At 43.9% G+C, this 26,007-nt stretch overlaps 1 protein-coding gene across 2 annotated transcripts in view; it reads left to right on the top strand.

Annotated features, from left to right (window-relative positions):
• The window catches only part of LOC147633600 (UPF0014 membrane protein STAR2-like), a 112,700-nt gene extending 100,511 nt beyond the window's left edge, over positions 1–12,189 (top strand). For both annotated transcript variants that reach the window (XM_086806724.1, XM_086806723.1), the window contains one exon: positions 11,745–12,189. In XM_086806724.1, the coding sequence (XP_086662850.1) occupies positions 11,745–12,044 (300 nt within the window). In that variant the 3' untranslated portion in view covers positions 12,045–12,189. The remainder of the gene's footprint in view (positions 1–11,744) is intronic.
• The last annotated feature ends 13,818 nt before the right edge of the window (positions 12,190–26,007 follow it).

The following is a 26,007-nucleotide window of genomic DNA, read 5'->3' as shown; positions in this document are numbered from 1 at the left end:
TTTGCTTGAGGCACTTTGCTGGGCATACAAGTCCTGCAATCTCTGCCACATTCCCCAAGCTGTCTTCTCTTCACAAATGCTGAAAAGTGAAGAGTCTAACACAGACAACATGATAGTAGATCTTGCCAGCTCATCCATATCTTCCCACTCTTCAGCAGTAAGAGAAGCGGGCATTACACCCCTTTCTTTGATAGGCTTGTGTTGCTTCTTCTGGAGCAACACATTATAGCACTGGGTTTGCCAAATATCATAGTTATGTGAGCCTTCAAGCTTCTTGATGTGAAGCAATGAAGAGCTCTCACCTGTGGTTGCCATAGCAATATGCAACCTGTCAATGCCCGACTCCCTGCAAAATGTGCAAACACTGCACCAAAAGCAGGCAAAGTGCTCACAGTTGTTCTCCCAAGCTTTATCTCCCACTGCGGAAGCAAGAATGCAACTTTTCTCCCACTTTATGTGATGAAATCAGCAAAATCTGGTTGCTGCAGATTTAGGACAGCACCTTAAATGTGCTCTGTTGCCCTTCCAAAGTATTGTACAGCAGTACTAAGTGCTCACCAATGATGTACCAAACCTGTACCGGCAAGTACAGCAGCTGAAATTGAACCTTTTCCTCACTCAAATCAGTGTACAGCCATGCCAAAACTTGCACAAAGCTGTGCCAAATCTGTACCAGCAGGTACAATAGCAATAAATGCTCTCCTGGCTGTCCAAATGAGTGAAAATCAGACTTTTACAGTCCCGAACACTGCATACAAAAGTTCCGAACAGAAATTGGGCAAAAGCCTCTTGACTGCAAGCTGATTTCTGAGGATTCAAGGCATAAATGTCTTGACTGCTGCTTTGCCAAGCTCAACAAGCATAAAATCTTGAAAAGCCCCTTGATTTAAGATCAATTGCTGATCATACATGGTACATTGACGCACATGAAGGCATCCAAAGTCTTCGCGATGCTTCCCCCTGGCCACATATACATCCAATACATGAAAGCCCCTTGATTTACAGGCACATTAAGTGCTTGTAAGGCATCAACACATTATCCACAGCATCAAATGCGATTGCTTGCATGCAAATCAATCCAATCGGCACAAAAGCCCCTTGATTTGCACTGCAATTTTGCCCGAATGTGCGATTTCTCACATCATTGAGCATGTATGAGTGCTTAATTGCACAATTACATCAAAAGCCCCAAATTTCGACATCCAATTTCTTGCAAATTGATCCTGATTGTGACCAATGTCACCCAATTTTGCCAATTTTGCTCAGAAATTGAGCAATTCGGCACCTGTACCTGCTCAATTGATTGAATTGATAAGAAATTCCCAAAATTGAAGGGAAATACCTCTAATTTTTTGAATTTCTCTGATCTGCAGGCTGAATTTCAGTTGTTGCAGGAGAAAGGGGTTGATGATGCTGCTGCTGCTTTTGCGGAAATGGGCAATTGAAGGAGCTGCTGTGCAGGTTCTTGGAGGTGATCCTTGCTGCAGATTTGATGGCTGCTCCAATCAAGCTGATGCGTTTGTTGCTATACGGATGACGGAGGGCTGGGGCAGTCGTGAAGAGCGGACGGGCTGCCTTGTCGAGGAGATGGACGAAATCATGGAATTGGCCATGCAGGTCGCCCACAAAGACCACAGAGCAGGTGGGATCCACGGCCACGTGTAGGCAGTTGGTTGCCGCCTTCGCCTGTAGCCTTCTTTCACGAGCTCTTCTCGTTTGTCCTCGTTGCCGATAGTGAACAAGGGCGAGCGCTGCCTTCGCCTAGTGGCCAGGCGCCTGTTGCAAGCTGCTCAGGCTGTCACGACTTGCCTTCGCCTATCCGCCTAGTAGCCAGCCGACGACTTCACTACGAATGAATGGTTTTACGCCTTCGCTGCACTCGCTCACGCCCAGCAGCCAACGCCTTCGCCCAACGCTCACGTGTTTTCGCTCCACGCTCACTGCACCAGGTATGCGCCTGTCCGCCTGCTTCGCCTAGTGCAGGTAGCCAAGGTTGAATGCGCTGGCCTCCTCGCTACCTCACGTATTGCTGCCGATCGACGGAGCTCTTACGCCTTGCCTTCACGATTACACGCCTGCGTATGGACACCCGCCACCTGCTCTTTCCGTCAGGCCTCTATTCGGCTGTGGTCATCGCTTCTACCATGTGCACCACGCCTCTGTAGCCTTCGCTTCACACACCTTGGCCTTTCCAGAGTATACACAGACGAAAAGGGAGTCTTGGGCTTTCTTTGCTCGATCAAACAGAGAGGATGGGTCTGCTCCAGCTTCAGCTTCAGCTACGCGTTTCTGAAGAAACTCAGCGTCAACCCCTAGTCGACCTGCAGGCTCTGATACCAGTTGAATGGGAGAGATAAGAATTAGGGTTTGAGATTCATGTGGGAGACATACACAGAGAAACAAGGGAGAGAGAGAGAGAGAGAGAGTTGTGGGGATAAGTCAACTCATCGTAATGAGTGTGTGACTCCCCTATCACACATGTATATTGCACTAGTACACATAGTGCACTTAGTACATTAAAAGTACTAAGTGTACTATGTACTATAACTTATGGGCTTGTACACACTATAAGGGTGGGCATAGTGCCTTTACCCCAACAATCAAAGTTTCACACTCTGGAGATTGAGGCAGTGAAAGCAGCACGGACCCCTAGAGAGGACAGAGTATGCAGATTATGCCATAGAGAGGTAGAGTCAGAGGAGCATTACATATATAGAAGCCCTGTATATTATGAGATCGGAGGGAGATACCACTGCTTGTTCAGAGGTGGTTTTGGCCCACTTAGCCAGGTGATGGAGTATCTTGATCAGACATGCCTAGGCTACACCGACATGGAGAGAGGCTTCTACAGGTGTAGAGCCAAAGATCCAGATCACCAGCTTCTTCAGGCCTATCAGCGAGCCACATCCCCCTCCCCCCTGTATCATCTACCTCCCGACAAGGGCTCACACTACAGAGAGCCTCGGAGATCAGAGCTGCCAGGAGACCGCGACTACCTGGACGCAAACCACCACCGCTCCATTAGGCCCAGTCTGCCAAGATCCAGGCACAATACCGTAGAGCTATGGAGGAGAGAGTCTTGAGGCTACACCAGGGCACAACAGATATGAGAGTCCTCGCCCCATGCCCCATGTATGATATACTACACCCCACCATCTCCACTGGGTGGAATTAGTAGTATACCACTTATCATGATTGTACATCTATAGCATGCTAGATAGTGAGCTCCATATGACTTAGATTAGCTTTTCATTTAAGTTTTTCTTTCCATGATACTCAGGGCATGGACTTGTTGTATACAGATTTGTCTCATAGGCCAATTTGGCCTTCCATAGACGTTAATATATCTTTTCTTTCTTTCTACGTTGCCTTGTGTAATAGATTGCTAATCTCTCCAAGGCTTGCACCCAAGGTGCATGCGGCATCTAGTCTTCCAAATCCCCCCTATCCTGCTGCAAATCTCAGGGTCCTGGATGAGGCTACCTGGGATCGAGGGTGCTCAAATATCTATCTTGCCTCTAGGGGTCATCCAGGCCCCAAGGAGAGAATAACTGGTGCATGATCGAAGAAAGTAGTGCTAGCCAAAATACTAATCATGCCACCACGACCACAAGCCCACTCGTCTACATAGAAGTGATCTAATCTAGATAGGTTAGGGCCTGTACTCCTCTTGTCGGATCTGGAAAAACATAGACTCCCAGGACTGCATCCAAACTCTTGAAGATGCCAAGGGTCCTATCCCTTGAGAGCCAAAATCAACTCCTCCCAAGCCGAGTACTCTGCACCTGGCACTACTATAGCCATGCCACCTCCAAGTTTGTGTCCTCTGTCGACTCTAGCATGTTAAAATCCCCACCCATACACCAAAAATCTACTTGTGGCAAGGACTGACAAACTGTACTCCAAAAGGGGGCTCTGCCTGCTGCAACGTTCAGCGCGTATACATTCAAAAAGGCCACACAGTCCTCTCCAATCGTGATGGTCACCCACTGAGCTCGTCCAATGACAGTGGTCCCTGAGTTGACCACTGTTGGCAATAGCTGCTCACTGACGGAAATGCAGACTCCACCTTGTGTCCGGAGGGGCCAAAAGAGTGGGACCAGAAGGTGTGACTCTTGCCCTGCAAGATCTTCCCGCAGCGGTTGGTACGTCCCCGAAACCATAGTTGTCAGGTACGAAAAGTTCGATTCAGTACGGTACGTTCAAATACGGTCTTGGAACGCACCGCTAAATCTTGAAAATAAAAATATGGTGGAGGTACGGTCCATTAAAAAATACTTAAAAATACAGTGGAGGCTTGAGGAAGAGGGGGAGAGAGAGAGAGAGAGAGAGGGAGGGAGAGAGAGAGAGAGAGGGAGGGAGAGGGGGAGGCTTGAGGAAGACTCAAGAGGGAGAGCCTTGAAAGTTGAGGAAGAGGGAGAGAGGGGCTTGAGCCTTGAGGGGGAGGCTTGAGCCTTGAGGAAGAGGGAGAGAGCCTAGAGGGGACTCAAGGGAGAGGGGAGGGTTGAGCAATGAGCGCTTGTGAGGATGGGGTTGGGGGAGGGCCTATTCTATAGATAATAGGGAGAGGCTCAAGGCTCAAGCAAAGGCAAGTTGGCCAATGGGAACGAAAGGGCCAAGCCTCAAGGCAAGCAAGCAAAAGCAAGCAAGGGCCTATTCTATAGATAATAGGGAGAGGCTCAAGGCTCAAGCAAAGGCAAGTTGGCCAATGGGAACGAAAGGGCCAAGCCTCAAGGCAAGCAAGCAAAAGCTAAGCAATGAACAGTCCCAAAAAATGCCCAACAAATGGCTCTCCAAATGGTCAAAAACGGCCAAAAAAACAGTCAAAAAACAGCCAAAAAAAACGGGGGGAAAAAAAACGACCACGTGAGATCCGGATCGAACCGCCAGCACACGTACCGAACTGAACGGTACCGAACCGACCGTATCGAACTTGGGGGGCGGTGCGTGAACCGGGTGCAACTATGCCCGAAACATGGTGCTCCTGAATGAAGAGAATGTCAATGGGTCCACCAACTGCTGCTTTGTGGAGCTCCTTTGTAAGGGCACCACGCCTCTAAACCCATTGTTCCATGAAACAATCCGCATAACTAAGAGTGACGGAAGCGGAACTGTTTGACCTGCCCTCCACTCGTAGAGTCTTGGTCGTCACCGTCGAGGGGGGGGGGGGGGTGCTGAGGCAAAGGCTCGAAACGGTTCTCTGACACAATCGTATCTTCCTGGGTCCTGCCAGCCTGGCACGACTATCGGCGCCGCTCTGCTCTGGAAGTTGGCCGGCGGTTCTGCCTTGGGCTGTTGGTCTGCCACTCTCCTACGCCAGTCTCAACCGAGGTTGCGTTGTGGTGCTCTGGTACCTGGGGCCTATGTCTCGCCCACCCCTCTTGGGAAGGTTTGAGCTTGGGAGGGGTGGGCGTAGCTAGAGGCGGCCTAGGCTGCCGACAGGAACAAGATCTAGCGAGGTGTCCTTGGGAGGCTAGAGTACACAACTCTCTCCAAAATATGGTCTCCCTGCATACTAGGGAGAAAAATGGAGCACTCGCTAACTTCCCTATGTTTTCTTATTCTCAACTTTATAGTTTGGGATTGCCTGATTCAACTCCAACCAACCTTATGCCACACATCAATCAAGTATAAATGGTAACTCACAGCGCGATCCAACCCTGTTACTTGACTGAGATCTCTTGTGGATGCGCGAGCGACCCTGCTGTCAAAGCCACGGTGTAGACAACAAAAAGAGCGTTCTTTGCTGCCCCCACGCATCTGATGCCTTGTCATCGCTTGCATATTTGTCAAGGTTTCTCCCATTCACAGTGCACGTTGTCTTCTTTGGAAAGCACACATATTGTAGGATTTGTTTGTAGCCCTTGTGGTACAGGAATCCAATTTGGTGGCAAGAATAGATCCTCCTTGCCCAGAACTGCCATACAGGTGTATGACTGCACACAGTAGAATCGCCCGCCTCAAGGATCGGTGGGTGTGGAGGATTGCCAGGTTGGATCGGTCTGCTTCCAGGATCATCTGTGCACAGACGGATCGCCAGCCAAGTGGGATCGCTGAGTTGAAAGGATTTCCACGATCCGAGTTGACAGTCACCCAGCAATTCGAAAAAACAGAACGTTGATTGAGCAAGTTTGGCCACCTTTTGGCAGACTGTACTTGGCCAAGAGGGATGCATACCATCTGATGCTAATATTGAGGCAGTAACATTTGTGGATGCACACGCATGCAAAGTGTTGATGCCTAGCAGGAACTTGTCAAGTTCAAGTGAATGCAAGCTGTATATGCCTATCACTTGAACTTGACAAGTCAGTGAAGCTCGCAAAGCTATGTGCAGTGCAATCACTTGCAGCCTAGAAAGGCATTCATCACAATGACAGCCGGCACCCCTACAAAAGGGGTACCGACTACAATCACTTTGCAGCCTAGAAAGGCATTCAACACAATGATAGACGGTACCCCTACAAAAGGGAAGGGTGGAAGAGAGCCAAGGGCCCTCGCCAGAGCCGTACACACCCCTTGAGCACTTTGAAGCCAGGGAAAGTTACTTGCAAGAACAAGTCTTAAAGCCGTGGGTGGCCCGATCCTTAGATTACAATTTTGGGGTCCGCTAGCATTCACACGCTACTTTGTGGCGGTCCCCACCCCGGAATGCCAAAAGCTTGCATTAAGCTGTATGCATCCATTAATGCATTAAGTTCTATGCATAGATGGAGAGTATAAGCTTTTTTAAGTTGGAGGATGAGCCAACAAGACAGTTGTTGCAGAAGATTGGGCTGATGGCCTTGTTTGAATTGCCTCCATGGGGAATGGACCTAGCCAAGTGTTGCCAGGCCATACATTCATTTGACAACCACACAGAATTGTTTGTCATACAACCACTAGGAGCACCAAGCAACGAAAGGAGAATTGTCAAGCTCACACAAGAATTCGTCTGACAGACCTTTAACTTACCAATGGTCACCAAGGAATGGGATTCCATGAGAATAAATGAACTTGCAGAAAAGGCAGCCTGTTTCAAGACAGACAAGCACAAACCGCATTGGGAAGACGTAATTTGCCTATATCTCATCATGCCTTGCAAGCTGTACTACACCTACCTCTCATTTTACAAGCCACATCGCACGAGTCAAGTGGAGGTAGGGTTACTCATGCGCTTTAACATAGCTCACTTATGCCCAGATCCTATTGAGGCAAAAGAAAAAAAAAACTGGGCTGAGCTTATCTATGCAGAGATTAAGCGGGTGTGTGCACTGAAAAACCCAAAGGAACCCTACCTTGGAATAGAGTCCTTGCTCACAAGAGTAATTTGTCAAGCCACCGACTCCTTGGATAAGCTCCCACCACCCGCTAACAGCAGCAGCTAGTTTCCAACTAAAGACACCAACCAAGGACAAGAAGGACAAGAGACCCGGGGGAGCAGGAGTCCCAAGAAGCACAAATTTGATGCCGATGAGCATGGGAACATCACGGTTGAGTCTGGGTTAGAGCTTGAGACTGACACCGAAGCAGACAAAGAAGCCGAGCTGAAGGAAAGGCAGAAATGGGCAAGGAGGCTGAGGCTGAGGCTGAAGAGGAACAACAAGGCACATCGAAACCGCAGCCGGTCCCACAGCCTTCAACACAACCACCACCCTGATGTCAAGCCACCTCCTTAGCAGTGTTCATGCAAATGCAAGCAACCGGGCACTTCTCTAAGCTTTCTGAAAATGCCAAACAGATGGCACAATTGCTGAATGTAGGAGATGGAGTTGATTATGCAGAAGTGCCAAGCCCGAGGCTAAAGGAGGGGTGCACATAAGCAATAGTGTACAATACACTTCAGCTTTCGCCGTCACGTGCAGTGAAGGTGCAGATGTACGAGACTACATTGAGAGATGCATAAAGCGTAGAGCAAAGGCATGCACAAGAGACTAAGGCCCTCCGTGTGGAACGGATCGCACACGAAGACCAAATGCAACAGCTAAGGGAAGAGATAGCAATAAAAGAGAAGGTGTCTTCTGAGCTCTCACAAAAAAGTAATTGCATGAACTTGATCTGATACAGCTTGGGCCTTGCATTTATTTTCCAAGAGCTGTTGTTGGATGAGCCCCTCTCCCCGATTGTAGATTGCCAGGCTATGCGGGCAGGTACCCTAGGCACTAGAAGCTCATGTCACCATGATGTTCTTTCAAAGGACCTTGGCCTTGCAAAATTTTGCAGATTTATATCAAGCTGAAATGCACCCCATGGTAACGAATGTCATTGCATGGGTATTCTTATTTTAAAAGGCACCTCTAGATTTAGGCGAAGATTGCAGTGAGCTGACAGTTGAGGAATATAGAGGTAGAGTGCCAATGGACATGGCCATATGCCAGGTGGATCTCAAATGGCTTGAGGGCATTGGGAGGCGGTTGACTACAAACACTTGCTTCTTTGGCATAGAGCACATTGCATATCCCAAAACCATCCCATAGGAAGGGCTTGGAGAGCTCGAAGACTTCCTTGAGGAGTCGGAACATTTTGACAAGCACAAAGACAACCAAGAAGATTTAGATAGCTTTGAGGAAAGGGAAGAAGAAGTTGACAAGGACACAACGGGGCGAAAGGAGGAGAAGAAAGATGACAAAGAAGCCGAAGAGAACAAAGACCAGGATGGCCAAGGGTCCAGAGATCAAAGAATAGATAGAGAGACAGAGAAATACTCCCAGGGCCAGCAAGACAAGGAACACCAGCCAGAAAGAGGCCAATGCCACCACTCTGAGAGGTCTACACAAGAATGACCAAAGCCTGAAGAACACAAAGAGCAACCGAAGGAAGTGGGACAGCCTGTGCGACCTCAACAATTTGATTTCCCAGATCTACCATCTCCACGCATACTCTACTCTTAGAACATGAGGAAAGCGAAGGGAAGAAAGTTTAGTTGAGGAGGGGGAGCTGCTTAGAAATTCAGAAGTTAACCTTCTCCGGAAAAGGGAAATTCTCAGGTATAACAATTTCATTTACACCATAGCCTGCCCACAGAATGTAGTCTCATGCGACTCCGGACATCTACAAAATGAAGTTGCCTCTGCTAAAAGAATACCTGGAGTCAAGATGGCGGCGGTGGAATATTGATCACTTGAACATGAGAGGGCTGGCTACCACAGCCAATCCAGGATATTTTTTTCACTAAAACCACCATGGAAAACCAGCCGGCTTGGAGGCTTGTGCGGTTTGGTAGAGGTCCCTAGTACATGAATACTTATGGCAAGGCACCAACCTAGCAAAGAATAGATCCACAATACATGCCAATCAAAAGGATCTATTCATGACGGAAGTACTTCTAGCAGCAAGCAACAAATTACCTTTTTGATTGACTTTCCAAAGCTACCTTCTTTGCTGCCGGGTGAAGCAATAACCGAACAATGGATGCTCGAGGTGATGAGCATGTTCATGGGAGAGCACAAAGATTCCAAAGGCCTGCATGTCGAAGCCACGTGCAAGATCTTCCACACATTGGCTACATGTCTCGAAGGATTCAATGAAGTAAAGAGCTCTTGGGGGTGGCACATTTATCATGAAAGTGAAGTGCCATCGATTTTGCCATCATTCCAGCTCTGAGGCAAATATACGGCTACTACAAGCGCATCCGGTATCTACCATCCCATTATCAAAGAATGTTCAAGGAGTGTTTTATGATAGAATTTTTCCAATGTGGCATGTCGAAGGATTTCTAACCTTTTTCTGTAAATCCTCTACTTCGACATGACACCATCTGGAACACTTCTCGCTCACACCACTCGCCGTACAGTAACGCTTCCAAGGACGGAAGCTAGACTAGGTAGGGGGGTTGTTACTCCTTTTCCATACACTTTTTGTAATTCCCACCATAGTTTAGATATTTCACATTGTATATGGTCAAAGGTCCACCTTTGTAATGAAATCCGGCCATATAAGGCTTGTATATGTAAAGAGAATATGTTTTGACCCCATAAGTGTGGGCAGTCGGGCAAAGCCCACATGTATATAAGAGACTTATGAGGGCGTGGAAGGTCACTTTTGATAATGCTTGGGAGCTCCTCCTTGCTTGTCTTGTTATCCTCTCAATTCTTCCATGCTTTCATGTCTTTGCTTGTATTTAGCTATGGAGTCTTGTAGGGTTTGCTTGCTTGCACGTGTGAGTGCTTGAGTGTGTGCGCGCGCGCACGCGCTTCTTGAGGTGAGCTTGCTTGATTCTTGCTTGAGATAGCTAGATGAGGAGTGTGAGCGAGGAGAGATAGCGAGAGAGAGAGAGAGAGAGAGAGAGAGAGAGAGAGATGGAGTGAGTAGAGAGGAAGCTTGCTAGCTTCTCCCTCATGTGTGATTGGATTGTGGAGGTCCAAGCATTGGATCGGTAGAGCTTGAGGGGTTGACCACCCTCGAGGTTTCCATTTCCGTGAGCAATGCGCTGTCATGGCTCTAGATGGGTTGTACTCCTTGGTGTTATGCCATTGAGCTTACAAAGCTCAATAAGATTTTAGCTTCATCCTGAAGGCATTCATCATGCCATTATAAAATAATAACACTTGGACAGGTCATCGTTGTCAATGAACTTCAATTTGAGATCATTGTTATCACTGAAACTGAGCAGATATTATGTGCACGCTCGGAACGCCAGGCATCTTGTTCTGGGACACATTGAGAGAGGGTGTGAAGGGATGCTACCAACCCGGTGAGTGGGTGTGGAGGGATGCTACCAACCCGATGAAAAGAAGAATGCCTCTCTTTAGTTAGACTATGCAGAATGCCAAGCATCTTGTTGTGCGACATTGAGAGGTTTATGGTATCACACCTGGCATTTAGAGGACTTTTTAGAGGAGGTTGTGGCATTCTTGGCGAAGACAGATATCCTCCTTTATTTGGCTCTCTACCTGGTGGCCTCGCCACCAACTAGTGGAGATCGGTCGTCGGTGCTAGCCCAGCATGCCCGAGATGTGCAAGAGCTTCAGAGATAGTCTACCATTGCTTATGGGAGTGCAGGGAATCACAGCGCATTGGGAATGTGATAGCACATCTCCTTGGAAGGATGAGGAAGGATGCTTACATTTATTGTAGTGCTATCATTTGGCTGACACATTCAGGCCCATAGCTCAGGTATGAGGGGAACGACCGGGATCTGGTCATTATGAGCTGTCAGGGAATTGCTCAGCCATACCATGTTCAGGATACGTCCCACCTTTAGTGGTTGGAAAGGCTAGATGCACTGAGGCCATTGAGGGCCTTTCGGTTTATGAGTCACAATGCATTGCAAGATTTGGAATGATTTCATCCACACCCTCATAATCACTTGGGCTAGAAACCAGGAATCTTTGAGGGTTGTGGAGAGAAGCACGGCTAGTTTATGAGAGTGGGATTATGGCATCTTTTTCACTGCCACTCATATGGGACCTTGTTGGTAGCACAAGGCACCTGATTGGTCTGAAATTTCCCTTTTGTATATATTTTTCATACTTAATAGAGGTCAAGAAATCAAGCAGGAGAACTTGAGTGCTCTCCTTGGCCCATTTTGTCTGCTTCTAAGGACAAGAAGACTTTCCAAAGATTTTCCTGTACTGCATGAAATCTATTCGAGTGTGAGCCAATTAAGAACGTTTCAATCTGTTTTTGTACACCTTGGGGATGTTACAGCACTAGAACGGCTGCCTAGAGATCTTTATGCTAGAACCCTGTGCTTCTCATATAGGCAGTTCATGAAAGGTTACATGTATTCTTTAAATATTCACGTGCAAATTTTGGTCTTCCATCAGATAGAGGCTGCATTGGCTCTTGGTGCTGCACCTTATTTTTCTGTTCAGAGCTACATTCGGCAAGCCTTTGTAATTGGGATGGCTCCCATGGTGGATGCTATAAAAGTCATGGGCTTAGTCTCTATCCCTGGCAACATGACTGGTCTTCTCATGGGAGGTGCAGTGCCTCTGGAAGCAGTTAAAACACAGATAAAGTTGATGAATGCAGTCCTTGGGGCTGCTGCCATAAGCTCTCTCATTGCAACTCTCCTGGGGTGGCACATGATGTTCACTTCTACATCTCAACTGCAAGAAAACTGAACGTTGTGAAGGGTGATTTCAGCATTGGATGGCTTTCGGCTGCTGGTTTTTGAGAGGGGTTTATCATGACCTTTCATGCCGTGTATATATGTCTACTTTTTGTACATTTTTTGGATTTTAAGTTAAATAGCAATATGTTTTTTCAGGTGGGCAAATGTGATTTGTCACAGAATTATCCAAGAATCAAAGCAAGGAGAGAGAGAGAGAGAGAGAGAGAGAGAGAGAGCTTAGGTCCTCAAATCACTAAGCAGCTATAATTTGGCACTCTTGATGTCATTAAGCAGGCTCCGATTTGGCCCTATCTTTGGCCTTAGTTCCTAATAACACGTGCTAGCCCCCCCCAAACACACACCAATGTTTGTGGTAAATTGAAGGCTTAGTGTTGCTTTGTCTTCTCATATTTCTCCTACTACAAGAGAGAGCTTAAATCAGGGAAGGGTGTTTGGGTGTGTAAATACTCGTAAAAATATAAACAATTTACATATGACTCCTACATTATAGGATAACTCACATAAATGTCCACCCTAATCCCTATATAGACTCCCTTGACAAATGACAAGATTTTGCACCACCAATTTTAGAGTCTTTGGCTCCATCTTCGCAAAGCATCTTGTCAATCAATAGAAAGTTACGAGTTGAATATCCCTCCTTAATGATTAACTTTTTCCTTTTATTCACATTGGACTTCTGGAAATTTAAATTCTCACTTTGAATGTGTACCTTTGGTGAGTACACTTGCCACCACTAGATCACTTGTTGAAAATAAATGAGCTTTTATCTCCTTGCTCTGACATTGTTCCAAACATAAAATAAAAATATGTGTGAATACATTTTGTGCTCGGATAAAAACACTTTTGTTTTGGAAACTTTATACAATATTCTTTGTCATTATAAATCCGTAGGGCCCATTGGCGCTAGTGAAAATGGTCCCATCGACGAGCCAATACCTCTTGAACAGTGAGGAATTGGAAAAATTCCATCAACACAACTTCTATAGCGCTTTGAATTTTGCACACTTTTTCTCTTAAGATCCCTAACCTCATGATTTTCTACTACTTGTGTGCTTGGTTAATGTTTTGAAGCTGGCAATGCCTTGCAATCTCACCTTGTAACAATACATTTGAACTAGCTTAATATGATTACCAATTAAATTTGAATACTTTTATACTTTGTGTTGTTGCAACAATAGGTTATTTGTAAAATACGAAGATGGTGATAAACTAGTATGGAAGTTGTTTCAAATCATTTTAGTAATACGTCAAGCTTAAAAAATACATTGAACTAAATTATGGGAGGAAAACAAAGAGTGAATGCTATAGTAGAACAAGTAAAGAAAGAAGAGGCAAGAACATCTAAAATATCCATCTATTGTGAAGAAATTGTTTCAATCACAATTGAACAAGTATAGGAACACGACATCTTTCAAATATTAGAAGTATTTCAAAAATATTTTTCAATTTTGTTAAAAGGTTGGGTAGCTAGTGACCTCGTACTAGAAAATGCACACCTAAGATATGCCTTTTCTTTGAGTGCACATTTCACTATATTGGCCAATTGATGGATTCCTTTAAATTTCAAGTGACACTAAATTAGAAATTTCAACCATTCTTATGACATTTAATGCATTAAAAAGAATCGTCTCTTTTTTTTTTAAGAACACAACTTGAGAAAAGACCTAAATACATCATTCAATAAAAATGATTTAGTTAAAGAAAATGAAGTAATGAAATGGAGTTCATGATAGAGATACATGATTATGAGAATGCCAAGGGCAACATAACTTGTGGTTGACAAGAGACTGAAGTTTATTTCTAACATGACCAAACTAACCTTAAACTTACCTTGTTGATGGTGGAGATGACTACGTACTAGCAATGTTTTACATGGTTTCTAGTTTCCTTTTCATAAAATAGAAGTGCTTCACTTTAAACTATTCCATTTCATCATCACATTCCATGATGGAGATCCTAGAAATTTACTTTCATGCCTTCTTTCAATGAAATAGGTGTCATTTCTCTCTCCTCGTTGGACATAAATAGCATCTTTTTATCTATTAGAAGGATAATTGGTGTTCAAGTCAAGAGCTTGCCTTAGCCTTACCGAAGTATGTGTCCTTTGGCCTTGCCTTAAAGCCGCAATTGTAACTTCCCTATATGGGTGTGCTACCTTGTCCATCACGTACACACTTTGTTGTCCCACCAGAATGTTCCTTGTCGATGGGATGAAGAGAGCACTCTCTTCGCCTAGATGGAGGCAAATACGGATGGACATTCGCGATGGTTCTCTCACAAAAGGTGAGGGAAGAAGAGGAAGCTAATGCAAGTAAAAGACCTACATAAAATCATATCTAGTAAATATCTAGCAAGTATGTAAGATGCAATAGCATACAAGCAAGAGGGGAAAAGCTCACACGTATTCTACTACAAGGAAACGATTGTGTATTACTTATTGTAAACAATGACTTATATACAAGTGACTAGATTCCACACTAGGTCTCCCATCTAGAAATGTATCTAGATGTTTGTCAATGATGAGGCTTAATGTAGGTACTTAAAATATGAGTGCCTATTGATGTGTCTACTAGATACAAAGCCTGTGTGTATATTGCAGGTGTCATGCATGGGCATTGGCCAAAAGGTGGACCTATGTAGAAGCTTGTTTTGGTAAAAACTCCAACACAACGCTTTCTTCTACACTTATTTAATTGCTTTCTTTGACTCTCACATGGTTGAAAATAGGGAATATAGTGTGGATGTGTAGGGAGATTGGTTGATAAGGAGGGTGTGAATGAGGTTAGGTTCTTCATGAGACACCCAATATGGCAAGTATGTTAGTAAAGTGCAAGCAATGGGTGGCTTGTCAGATAACGCCAAGACCGTGGAATGCAGCTTTGTAGTGACCTCTAGGAACCTCTTCCTCGTTTGATTAGCATGGTTATAGACATGGTTTATGTAAGGGAGATGCAAAGCTTGGTTGATTCTTTGGAGATACTTGCAAGGTCGAGGGTTCTCCTAGTGATGGGTCGTTTGTGCCCGCCATGGTCTTGAATGAGTGCACAGAGCGGAAGCAAACAAGCACTAGAGTGTGCTGAGAAGAGAGTGCAAGAGAGAGAGAGAGAGATATAAAGCAACTATGTTGAATATACTGAAGTGATACAGTCCCAAGCAAGAGACATGAAGAGTCTGGTAAGTGAGGGAGCAAAAAGAAAGACTAGAGTATGAGAAAAGTGGGAGGCCAACCCACCTTTTTATAGGTAAGAGGGGCTGGCCGACTGGACATGAGAACCTGGCCGACTGGGAAAATGGTACCCGACCTGGGAAAAATCCCAAAAGAATGTACAAAAATAGGGTGGCCATCCCACAACCAAGGGCCATGAAAAGGGACCAAAAAAGGGACTCCAATGATGAGCAAAATCTGGGGATGAATGTGCTAACACCCCCTCTCAGCACCAGATGCTGAACATACTCCGAGAAGCTGAAGATGAGGAGCCAAGGAAGCCTGAGAAACTGCTTGGTGAACAAATATGCCGCATTCTCCGCTGAAGGACAATACTCCAAACGCAAATCTCCAGCAAGAATCCGTTCACGAACATAGTGATACTGTATCTCAATGTGTTTCGTAGGAGCATGAAACACAGGGTTCTTGGCGATGGCGATGCAACTCTGATTGTCACACCAAAGAAGAGTAGATCCGGTAGGAGGACAACCAAGCTCCTCTAATAATCTCTACAACTAAATTGCCTCACATGCACCATAACAAACTACAGGATACTCCGTCTCTGTAGAGGAAAGCGCCACAGTAGGCTACTTTTTACTGCTCCATGAAATGGCCCCAGACCCAAGTGAAAAAACACAACCGATGGTCAAACGCCGAGTATGTGGATCTCCAACCCAATCTAAGTCAGACCATCCAAGAAGAGTGCATCCTTGGCCATAGAAAATGCCAAAGTATAGAGTACCACGTAAGTACCGAAGAACTCTGAGAGCACACCGCCAATGCTGCTGACGGGGTTTGGATGAGAAAGAACTCAATAAGCTGATTGCGAAACACACGTCTAATCGGGAGTAGGTCAACCAAACCAAACAACCGACGAGAACATGATATTGTCCTTCATCAATCCCTGGAGAAGCATCAAGAAGAGAAAGCTTCTCACTAGTATCCATAGGAGAAGATACTCGTTTGCATCCAGTCATCTAAAATATGTCAAGTACCTCTCATGCATACTTCTGATGAGAGAAGAAAATGCCCTTCCGGGTCTGCCAAATCTCAAAGCCAAGAAAATAATGCAGTAGGCTAAGATCCATCATCTCAAACTTTGTCTTCAAAGCATCCATGACTGAACGGATCCTCATAGAATAAGAACCTGTAAAAATGAGGTCATCAACATAGACCACACTGATAACAATCAACCCCCTCTCAAGGAGGATGTAAAGGTTCGAATCTGCATGAGAACGGTGCAGACCGAGCTTCTGAAAGAACTCATCAATCCACTGGTACCAAGCCCACGGAACCTGCTTCAGACCATATAAAGTTTTCTTCAACCAGTACACCTAATCCTGTTTGCTTGGAACAACAAATCCCGGCGACTGATCAACATAAACCTCCTGTGTAAGCTCTCCATTCAAGAAAGCCGGCTTGACGTCCATCTAGAATATGGGCCATCTATGAACAGTGCGAATGATAGTCATCCGGGCTATTGAAGCGAAGGTCTCATTGAAGTCGACTCTAGGGCAGTGAGCAGAACCCTTCGCAACCAACCTCGTCTTGTGCAAGAGCAAGAAGAGTGCGAATGATAGTCATCCGGGCTGTCGAAGCGAAGGTCTCATCGAAGTCGACTCCAGGGCACTGAGCAGAACCCTTGGCAACCAATCTCGTCTTGTGCTTGTCCAAGCTGCCATCAGCTCGAAACTTCGATTTGAAGATCCAGCGCACAACAATCACCTTACGTTGCAGTGGCCTAGGCACCAAAATCCAAGTGCCATTCCATTCAATAGCATCCAGCATTGCCTACATAGCACGACGCCAAGGCTCATGTGAAAGAGCCTCATCCATAAAAGTGGGATCAGAAGGACCATGAATGATTGAGGACATAAGAGCATAGTTAACAAACATGTTCCCCTCATGAATTTGTTTCCTTGAAACTCTGGAAGATCGCCTGAGAGAACCATGCAGAGGAGCAAAAGGAAGCTCACGTAACCCAAAGTCACGAACTGTCTGAAAATACTATCCAGGCACAAATCTACTCGAACTCGCTGGAGGAGGAGCAGAGTTATCATCATCTGACTGAGAATCCACAACTGGAGGTGTAACAGAAGCAGAGGGAGGAGGAGGAGGAGGAGGAGGCAAAGGAAGAAGAAGCTCACCACCCCCCTCTGAAGATGTAGGAGTCTCGTCAAACACCACATCACGGCTCACACAACAACTTTGTCGGCCTGTTGATCATATAGATGATATGCCTTGGACACAGTGTTGTATTGGAGAAAAGTCATGCGTTGAGACTTCGAGTCCAACTTGGAGCGATGCTCCTTAGACACATGTACATACGCCAAACAACCAAATACCCGAAAATAGACAACAGAGGGCTTCTCACCATGGAAAGCCTCATATGGAGTTTTATCTGGAAGCACAGCAGTAGGAGACTTGTTCTGAATGTATACAGCAGTAGAAGCCGCCTCAGCCTAGAAACGTCAAGGTAATGAAGAATGCTCAAGCATAGCACGGGCCATCTCTATAATGGTCCTATTCTTCCTCTTTGCAACTCCATTTTGTGATGGAGCATATGCTGTAGTAAGCTGTGTCTGAATACCATGAGGCTTGCAATATTGCTGAAACTCCTGGGATGTAAACTCACCCCCTCTGTTAGTTCTGAGAGCCTTGATCAAGGAACCGGTCTCTTTTTCCACCTCAACCCTCCAATCACAAAAGTGTTGAAAAGCCTCATCCTTGGACTTCAAAAAGAAGACCCAAGTATATCTGGAGAAGTCATCCACCATGAGCATGTACGCCTTACTCAAAGACGCGGTACTCATAGAACCACATAAGCCAAACTAAAACTCTGTTGCATGGGGCTCTCACTTGGTAGATCTTAGCTCATGGGTAGGCTTCTAGCTATATGGTTTGACCACTTCTTGTGGCGGGATCAAACCTTAAGGTTACTGGTCTTACTCTCGCTCCCACACTAGAGCTTTTCCCAAAAATAGAGTGGTCTAATGCCCTTTTCATAAAATTTATGGTGTTTGTAGAGCCAATTTGGTGAATCCGAAGCTTAGAGTGTCATGGTGGCAGCTCCTATTTCCAGGTGTTTTGTTGTTTCCTCCACTCACACGTATGTGTTTTATTGACTTATTTCTTCCCAAATCTAAGGTGGATCTGAAGAAGTCTAGCCTCCACTCACACATATGTGTTTTATTGACTTATTTCTTCCCAAATCTAAGGCGGATCTAAAGAAGTCTAGCCTTCTTAATAGGGGACCACTCTAATGAGTATTAAGTCAATATTCACACCTCTTAGCATCCGTGTGGTGTTGTAATCTACATAGAAGGCAACCTTCCCCAAGTCACCTCAGTCTCACTACAGCTCTCGGGGGATGAGGATTAGGTAGAGGATTAGGGGTTATGATTAGTATTAAAATTAAACTAATTGCAAAGAAAAAGGAAATAAAAGAAAAAAGCTACGGGTTCTCTCTCTCTCTCTCTCTCTCTCTCTCTCTCTCTCTCTCTCTCTCTCTCTCTCGATTGAAAAAGGAGCATGGAGCAATATCCCAAAAGAGAAAAGACTATGCAAAGTATGCACTTTGGGAGCAGTGGAGACAGAGGAACATGTCCTTTTAACATGCCCACAATATGACCACATAAGAAAGGACTTTAGTACCATTCTATAAGGATACCATGACTTGGTGGATCTGCTCACACATGCCAAGCTTGCTGTTGTAGGCATTTATATCACCAAGATTCTTAAACATCATGGCTACCTTACAGCACAATGCGACCATACGACAAGCTCCATATCACTCCCATGAAGGGAGAAGGCTTTGTATTTCCCTCCAATGAAGGGAGGAGGCTTTGTTTTTTGTTTCTTACAGCTTTGTAATAATTTCGTGGAGGTCCCATGGGTCGTTTATCGGCTCCCAGAGGATGATAATACATTCTTCTTCTTCTTCTTCTTCTTCTCTCTCTCTCTCTCTCTCTCTCTCTCTCTCTCTCTCTCTCTCTCTCACACACACACACACACACACATGCACGCGCGTTCTCACCTTCTTACACACTCAATTCACACATCAATGGATTAAGGTTGGGATTGCAATTAACACATGGCTAGGTACCATAACCACAAGCAAGGAATCCCTAGAAAAGAAGCAAGGCATGCCACTCTAAATAATACACACATACCAACCCCTTGGTAGCTTTCCATACAAGGAGGAGCCTCAACCAAGATATCACTAGCTAAAAGCTCAATAGCATATCTCTCACACACATAAGAACTCCTAAACTAGCATGCCTTCTAAAAAGCAATGAAAGAAAAATGTAGTAACCAAGCAATGTTAGCAAGCAACCAAAAAGCCTCTTATTCACAAGAGGAGATCAAACCAACAAAGCTTCAAACACCCTAAACTATACACACACTTAAGACTCACACATGAGCTCACAAGAGTGGATTCCACAACTAGGGCTAGAGGGGAATGAGACCTCCTTCCCCCACAATGCTATTATATAGCAAAGGGTGGCTATCTCCTATGCCACATGTCAAGCATAGGAGATTCCCACATATTACAACTAAGGAGAGGTGGCTAATGCCCAACTAGGGCTAGAGGGGAATGAGACATCCTTCCCCCACAATGCTATTATATAGCAAAGGGTGGCTATCTCCTATGCCACATGTCAAACATAGGAGATTCCCACATATTACAAGCAAGGAGAGGTTGCTAATGCCCATCACCCCTCTTTCCTAAGTTAAAACCTTAGGAAATGTGTACAAAATGATACCAAAGGATGTGTAATGTGTGGACCTATGATGTACAATGGATGTGGCATGAAAGCCCATAGAATGTGATACATGTGCACTATATCCACGCACTCATAGATGTACAATACATGCATGGATAGGCTTAGAAAGATATACATGAAGCCTAATATACAAAAGTTGAATGTGTTAAATTCCAAAGGGTATTATTTCCCCACGTCCAAAGAACATCCAATCCCTTGGATGTGAAGATGCCACCCAAGGACAAGAAAGATAAGGACAAAAAGGACAAGAAGGATAAGAGATCAAAGGGACAATAGTAGTGAACAACCACAACCCAAGAAACAAAAAATATATATCGATGAATAGGGCAACATTACTGTTGAGGGTCAGAGCTAGAAGCTAACACTAAAAAAGATAAGGAAGCCCAGAAGAAGAAAGAAAAAGGCAAATAAAAGGACTAAGAAGGTAAGGAGATCGAGGCTAAGACGAAAGAAAATCAACAAGCCACATTGGCATCACAGCCTGCCTTATAACCTCCAACATAACCACCACCAATGCATAGTCAAGCCAACCCCTCTAAAATATTTATGCGAATACAAATACTAGGGAAATTCTCCAAACTTTCAGTGCCAAGCTTGAAGCTAGAGGAGGGGTCTGTAGAGGCCATTATATACAATAGACTATAGCTTTTGTAATCACATACAAAAAAGGTGCAGATGTATGAGACCACTTTGAAAGATGCACCAAGTGCAATGCAAAAACATGCACAAAAAGATAAACCCTCTTTGCAAAATGGATCGTTCTTGAAGATCAAGTACAACAACTAAAGGCGGAGGTAGAAGTAAAAAAAAAGTGTCCCACTGAATTACTCAAAAGATAGCCATGCTGGATGACCACCTGTCTAGATCCAATGATTCAGCAAAAAAGTCAAATTGTTAACAAGTGTAGTGCTAATTTGATAGAGGCACGCTCCATGGGGGATGAAATGTAGGTTAAAGCCTATAAGATGCAAAGATCCCTAGAGTAAAACACCAAAGATATGTTGATGCAACTATAGTTGAAGGATGACTTCATAAAGGCATTGGAGGAGGAGTTGTAGATCGCTCAGAGCAGGCCCAAGAGACTTCCACACCTTGCACTCCAATAGCTGAGGGCAGGGATGCCACCTTGAAAGATGTAGCATTAATACTCCCTAACCTTCTATGTGTCACAGTAAGAGCCCTTGCAAATTGAAATGAAGCAAATCAAATATAGCTAGCTTAGGCCTTACTTTCACTTGTCAAGGGATGATGCTCAATGAGCTCCTCTCCCTATTATAGTTTTCTAGATTATCTAAGCATGCTCTAGAGACTTATGTAACAATGATGTTTTTTCAGGAGACCTTGGCCTTACACAATTTTGCAGATTTATATTGACCTTAAATGCACCCCATGGTAACAAACTTCATTGCATGGCTATTCTTGTTTTGAAAAGGAACCTCTTGGAGAACATGATGAGAGTGTTGATGGATATGGCCATATGTAGGTCAAATTGGCTAGGACGGCACTGGAAAGGAAAAAAGCTAGCAAATATGGCATGCTCAGCATATGAGCCTACCATTTTTTTGTTACTTTATCTTCGTGTCCCACAGGTAAATTCAATTGCAAATAGAGGGGAATGCATGTTTCTTCAACATGGAGCACGTGGCTTATCCCCAAACCGCACCATAAGAAGAACAAGGAGAAGGGTAAGATTTCCTTCAGGAACTAGAGCGTTTGGAAAAGCACAAAGGACCAAAAGAGTCAAAGAGCTCTAAACAAGGAGAAGAAGAAGGTGAAAAAGGAAACATGAGGAAGATAAGCAAGGGGGCAGTGAACCTACATAGGACAAATACAAGGAGGGCCAAGGGTTAGGTGATCAAAGACAAGAACCAGGGATAGAGAAAGACTCCCAAGGCCAGCGAGACAAGGAACACTAGATAGAAGGAGGCAAAGGCCACCAAATGAAAAGCTCTACACAAGAAATGCACAAGGTGGGAGAACACAAACCAAACCACATTGAAGATCCTCATTGCTTTTCCAACAGAGCTGTTCTCGAGGACGAACCTTGGCCAGAGCCCTCAATCCCTTGGCATATGCTATTACTTGAACATGAAGAAAGTGCAGTGGAAGAAATCTCGGATGAGGAGGAGCCGCCTAGGAACTCAAAGATCAACCTTCTCCACACAAAAAAAAAGATTTCAAGATATAATAATTTCATCTACGCCATATCATACCACAGGGTGTAGACTGTGACAATACAAAATGGAGTTGCCTCTACTAAAGGGAGTACCTAGAGTCCAGATGGAGATAATAGAATAGGGATCACATAGAATATGAGAGGGTGGGCTACCACAAACGGGTCAAGGAGAACTTCTTCACCAAAAGCACCATAGAAAACCAATCAGCGTGGAGGCTCATGTTGGTTTTTACAAGAGGTCCCCAATACATAAACACTTACTGCAAGGCACCAACTCAATAGCGAATAGATCCATAATACATGCCAATTAAAGGATCTATTCATCGGACTTACTTCGCGATGGTAAGCAAAAAAAACATTTTTTATCAACTTTCCAAAGCTACCCTCTGCTATCGAGGTGAAGCCATCACCAAGAAATGGATGCTGGAAGTGATGACCATGTTCATATGTGAACACACAAAGAGTGTGAAGACCTACATATTTGACTATTTATCTCAAAGGTTTCAATGAGCTAAAAAGCTCTCAAGGGTGGCACATATATCACAAAAGTAAAATGCAAAAATTAGCCTTGAATTAGCAATTAGTCCAACTCTAAGGTAAATTTACGGCTATTGTAAGAGAGTTCGATACCTCATCACCAAAGGAAATTCAAGGAATTCTTTGTGACAGAGTTTTTTCAGTGTGGCATGTCGAAGATTTTTCAACCTTTTTTCTATCAAACCTCTACTTTGACATGACGCTATCCGTAACTTCTCGCTCACACCGCTTGCTGTATAATAACGCTTTCGAGGATAAAAGCTAAACTAGCAGGGGGTTGTTTCTCCTTTTTCATACACTCTTTGTAATCCTCACCCTAGCTTAGATGTTTCACATTGTATATGGCCAAATATCTATCTTTGTAACCAAAGCCAACCATATAAGGCTTGTATATGCTTGAATATGTAATGAAGACATGTTTTCGGCATCCCATACGTGTCCACTTGTATATAAGTGACTTATGAGGGTGTGTAAGGTCACTTTTTATAATACAATCTACTATTGACCTCAAGCTTGGAAGCTCCTTTTTTCTTGCTTGTCTTGTTCTTTTCTTGCTTCCATGTTTATGTTTTTCATTAACTGTATGGAGTCTTGTTAAGTTGCTTGTTTGCATGTGTGAGTGTTTTTTTGCATGATAGTGTTTTTGCCACAACCGTGCATATTATACCATCTGTCTCTCTATGATCCCATCCATTGTCAAGAATATCCATACTTACATTTGTACAAATAAACATTGTTTTGATAATACAAATATTTGTGTCGAGAAAGAGATCAATAATACATTGATCAGTGTGAACAATGTGATTCTAACAACTCTTATTATCACTTGGTATTTCAAATTATGTTCTCTTGAAAAATCTTGCAACGAAGACTGTTAGTACTACTAGGTAGTTACCATTTTGGGCTACTAAACTTAGGTAGATCAAGATTTTCAAGTGTACCACAAGCGTGTTTTAAAAAAACTAGTGTAGAAAAAAATACCATTCTCTGCAAGTGACCTTCCGGTCCTCCCCTTGTATTGTTGCTCATTGATGAAAGCATGCAAATCATCTAAACAATCTAATTACCGATTCTATAGGTTGCCATTCCTATAAGATGCTGGCTAAACATCTGTCAAACAAAAATTTAGAGTTTATGTGAATAGTTTTCTTCAACATTACCTCACCAAATTAGCATATAGACAACAACAATAGGTATATTCTACTTATAATTTGGTTTGTTCTTTAGCAAACGCTTTGGTCAGCTCTTTAAATGGAGCTCCTTATGCATGTATATGTGTTGTACATGTAGCTCCTTAATTTTGTTGTTGCTTCCTTGCTTGCAGTCAATCACTCTTAAGAGAAACTCGTTTTAAATCTTTTGCCTTTTTCTTGACCTTTTTTGTAGAAGAACCCAACTTCCCTTGGTTATTATCAATGGTCTCCATTTGCCATTTTCATTATGTGTGTTTATAATACATATTTACACATATGAAGAAGGATGACACGAGGCCATGGCAATGGTGAATGAATAGAGCAAAGAATGTAAAACAGGTGGGAAACCAAATAGGGAGTAAAACTAATAAAACCAATAGGCTTTTAAAAAAATTAGCCATTTATTATGCATCAAAACTCAAAAAAGTCTGACTGTCAGAACGTATTTGACATTTGCTACTCTCCCTCTTCCCTTTTTGTTTTTAAAAATAGAAAATAAGATTGAAAATTGTTATACAATTATGTTTTTCCATAATGTTTTAGTGAATTTCACGTTACAGTGGCTTTGCTCTAATTGGTGGGGATAAGACTATTTTCCAAACTCTAAAAGGCCTTGGAATGGGCTCAGGTTTTCCCAATGCATGCATCATTATCTAATATGTAGTTGTCGATGTTTCACAAACATCACATGTAAACATGCAAAAGCACTTGAATTACCCCTATAGAAGTACTTTTGTTGCACAAAGGAGGAGTTCCATGATCAATATGGTCTTAGCTTGATGTGAGCCAGAACCCAACCAGGCGTCTTGGCACCAATATCTCAAAAGAGAGAGTGGCTTACTATTTTTATCTAGCTATGTAAATCAAGAAACCATAAGGTTAAGTTAGGCCTGAGTTCTATGAGGACTTGCTAAGATTGCACTTCAAAGTGTCCCAAGAGATCCCCCTAACAATGAAGTTGGCATAGCATTTGCACAAGTCTTTGTATTTGAGAATTGTGAAGCAACTCGAGATCCATCCAACAACAAAACGAATAGAATCGCTTGGGCTAAGTTTGTCAAGGGTGTTGTCACTAATATAACCAAATAGAACATGCTAGAGAAAAAGCTATATAATGATGGATACCTGTGAATGGGGGCAATATTCTTACTCCCATTGACCACAAGGCAGTAACAACAATGTCATTATCTCATGGGTTGTTGAGGTAGGGTGATAGCATTGACACCTCGCAGGAAGGTCAGATTGCTAGCCATTACAAGAGTCCAATGCTACAGAGACAGGCAGTAATGAACATGTTGAAATACTAGTGGCCATGGTTATGGCAACCAAGCAAAGACTTACTGAGAGGACAATATCTTGAGAAGGTTATATCAGCCTTGGAGGAGGTAAAAGTCAGATTGCAGTGGAGTGAAGAGGGAGTGAAGGAGTTGTCAACTATTGTAAAATTGACCTTCACAAGAGAATTACCTTTTCATAGTAGCAAGAACTGCGAGCTTTGAAGGAGGCACATAGTTTTGATGAAGACTCTGATCGCAAGCTTGAAGCAACCATAGTAGCAATGTATCTTGGCCGTGTTGTTTCTTGGTGGTATCAGTCTTTAAACAACAAACCTACCTTCACATATAGCATTCTTGCAGCTTAGGTTATGGCCATAGTTGGTAGCATTTTGTTCTTTTTTGGATTCAACTATATCAATGGGATGATTAATGTCTTGTGTGGATTTATATCTAGGAAGAAGTAATGTGTTGTATCATGTAGCCTAGGAGGCGGCTCTCAACTATGAGGTTGTAGAGGCTTTGCTCTCACAACTGAAGAAGTTCCACCACCAGCTAGCCCAGAACTATTATATATGCAGAGGGATGTGTTGCATGTGAGTTCAGCTTTGAGAACAATGAAGTGGTGGGTGTTTGCATGTTTCCATATAGGCCCCCCCTACCACCTACTATGTTTTGTAAGCTTGTCCTATAGTAAGGAAATGTGTATACACCATGGTTGGTTGTCAGGTAATCCCTGATGCCATAAAGATGATGGTAATGGGATGTCCAAGTTGCAAA

Source organism: Cibotium barometz, chromosome 12 (assembly GCF_041138505.1).
Source record: "Cibotium barometz isolate CiBa-2024 chromosome 12, ASM4113850v1, whole genome shotgun sequence".
NCBI lineage: Eukaryota > Viridiplantae > Streptophyta > Polypodiopsida > Cyatheales > Cibotiaceae > Cibotium > Cibotium barometz.
Note: the sequence above shows the minus strand (reverse complement) of the source record. Positions and strands in the feature narration are given on the sequence as shown.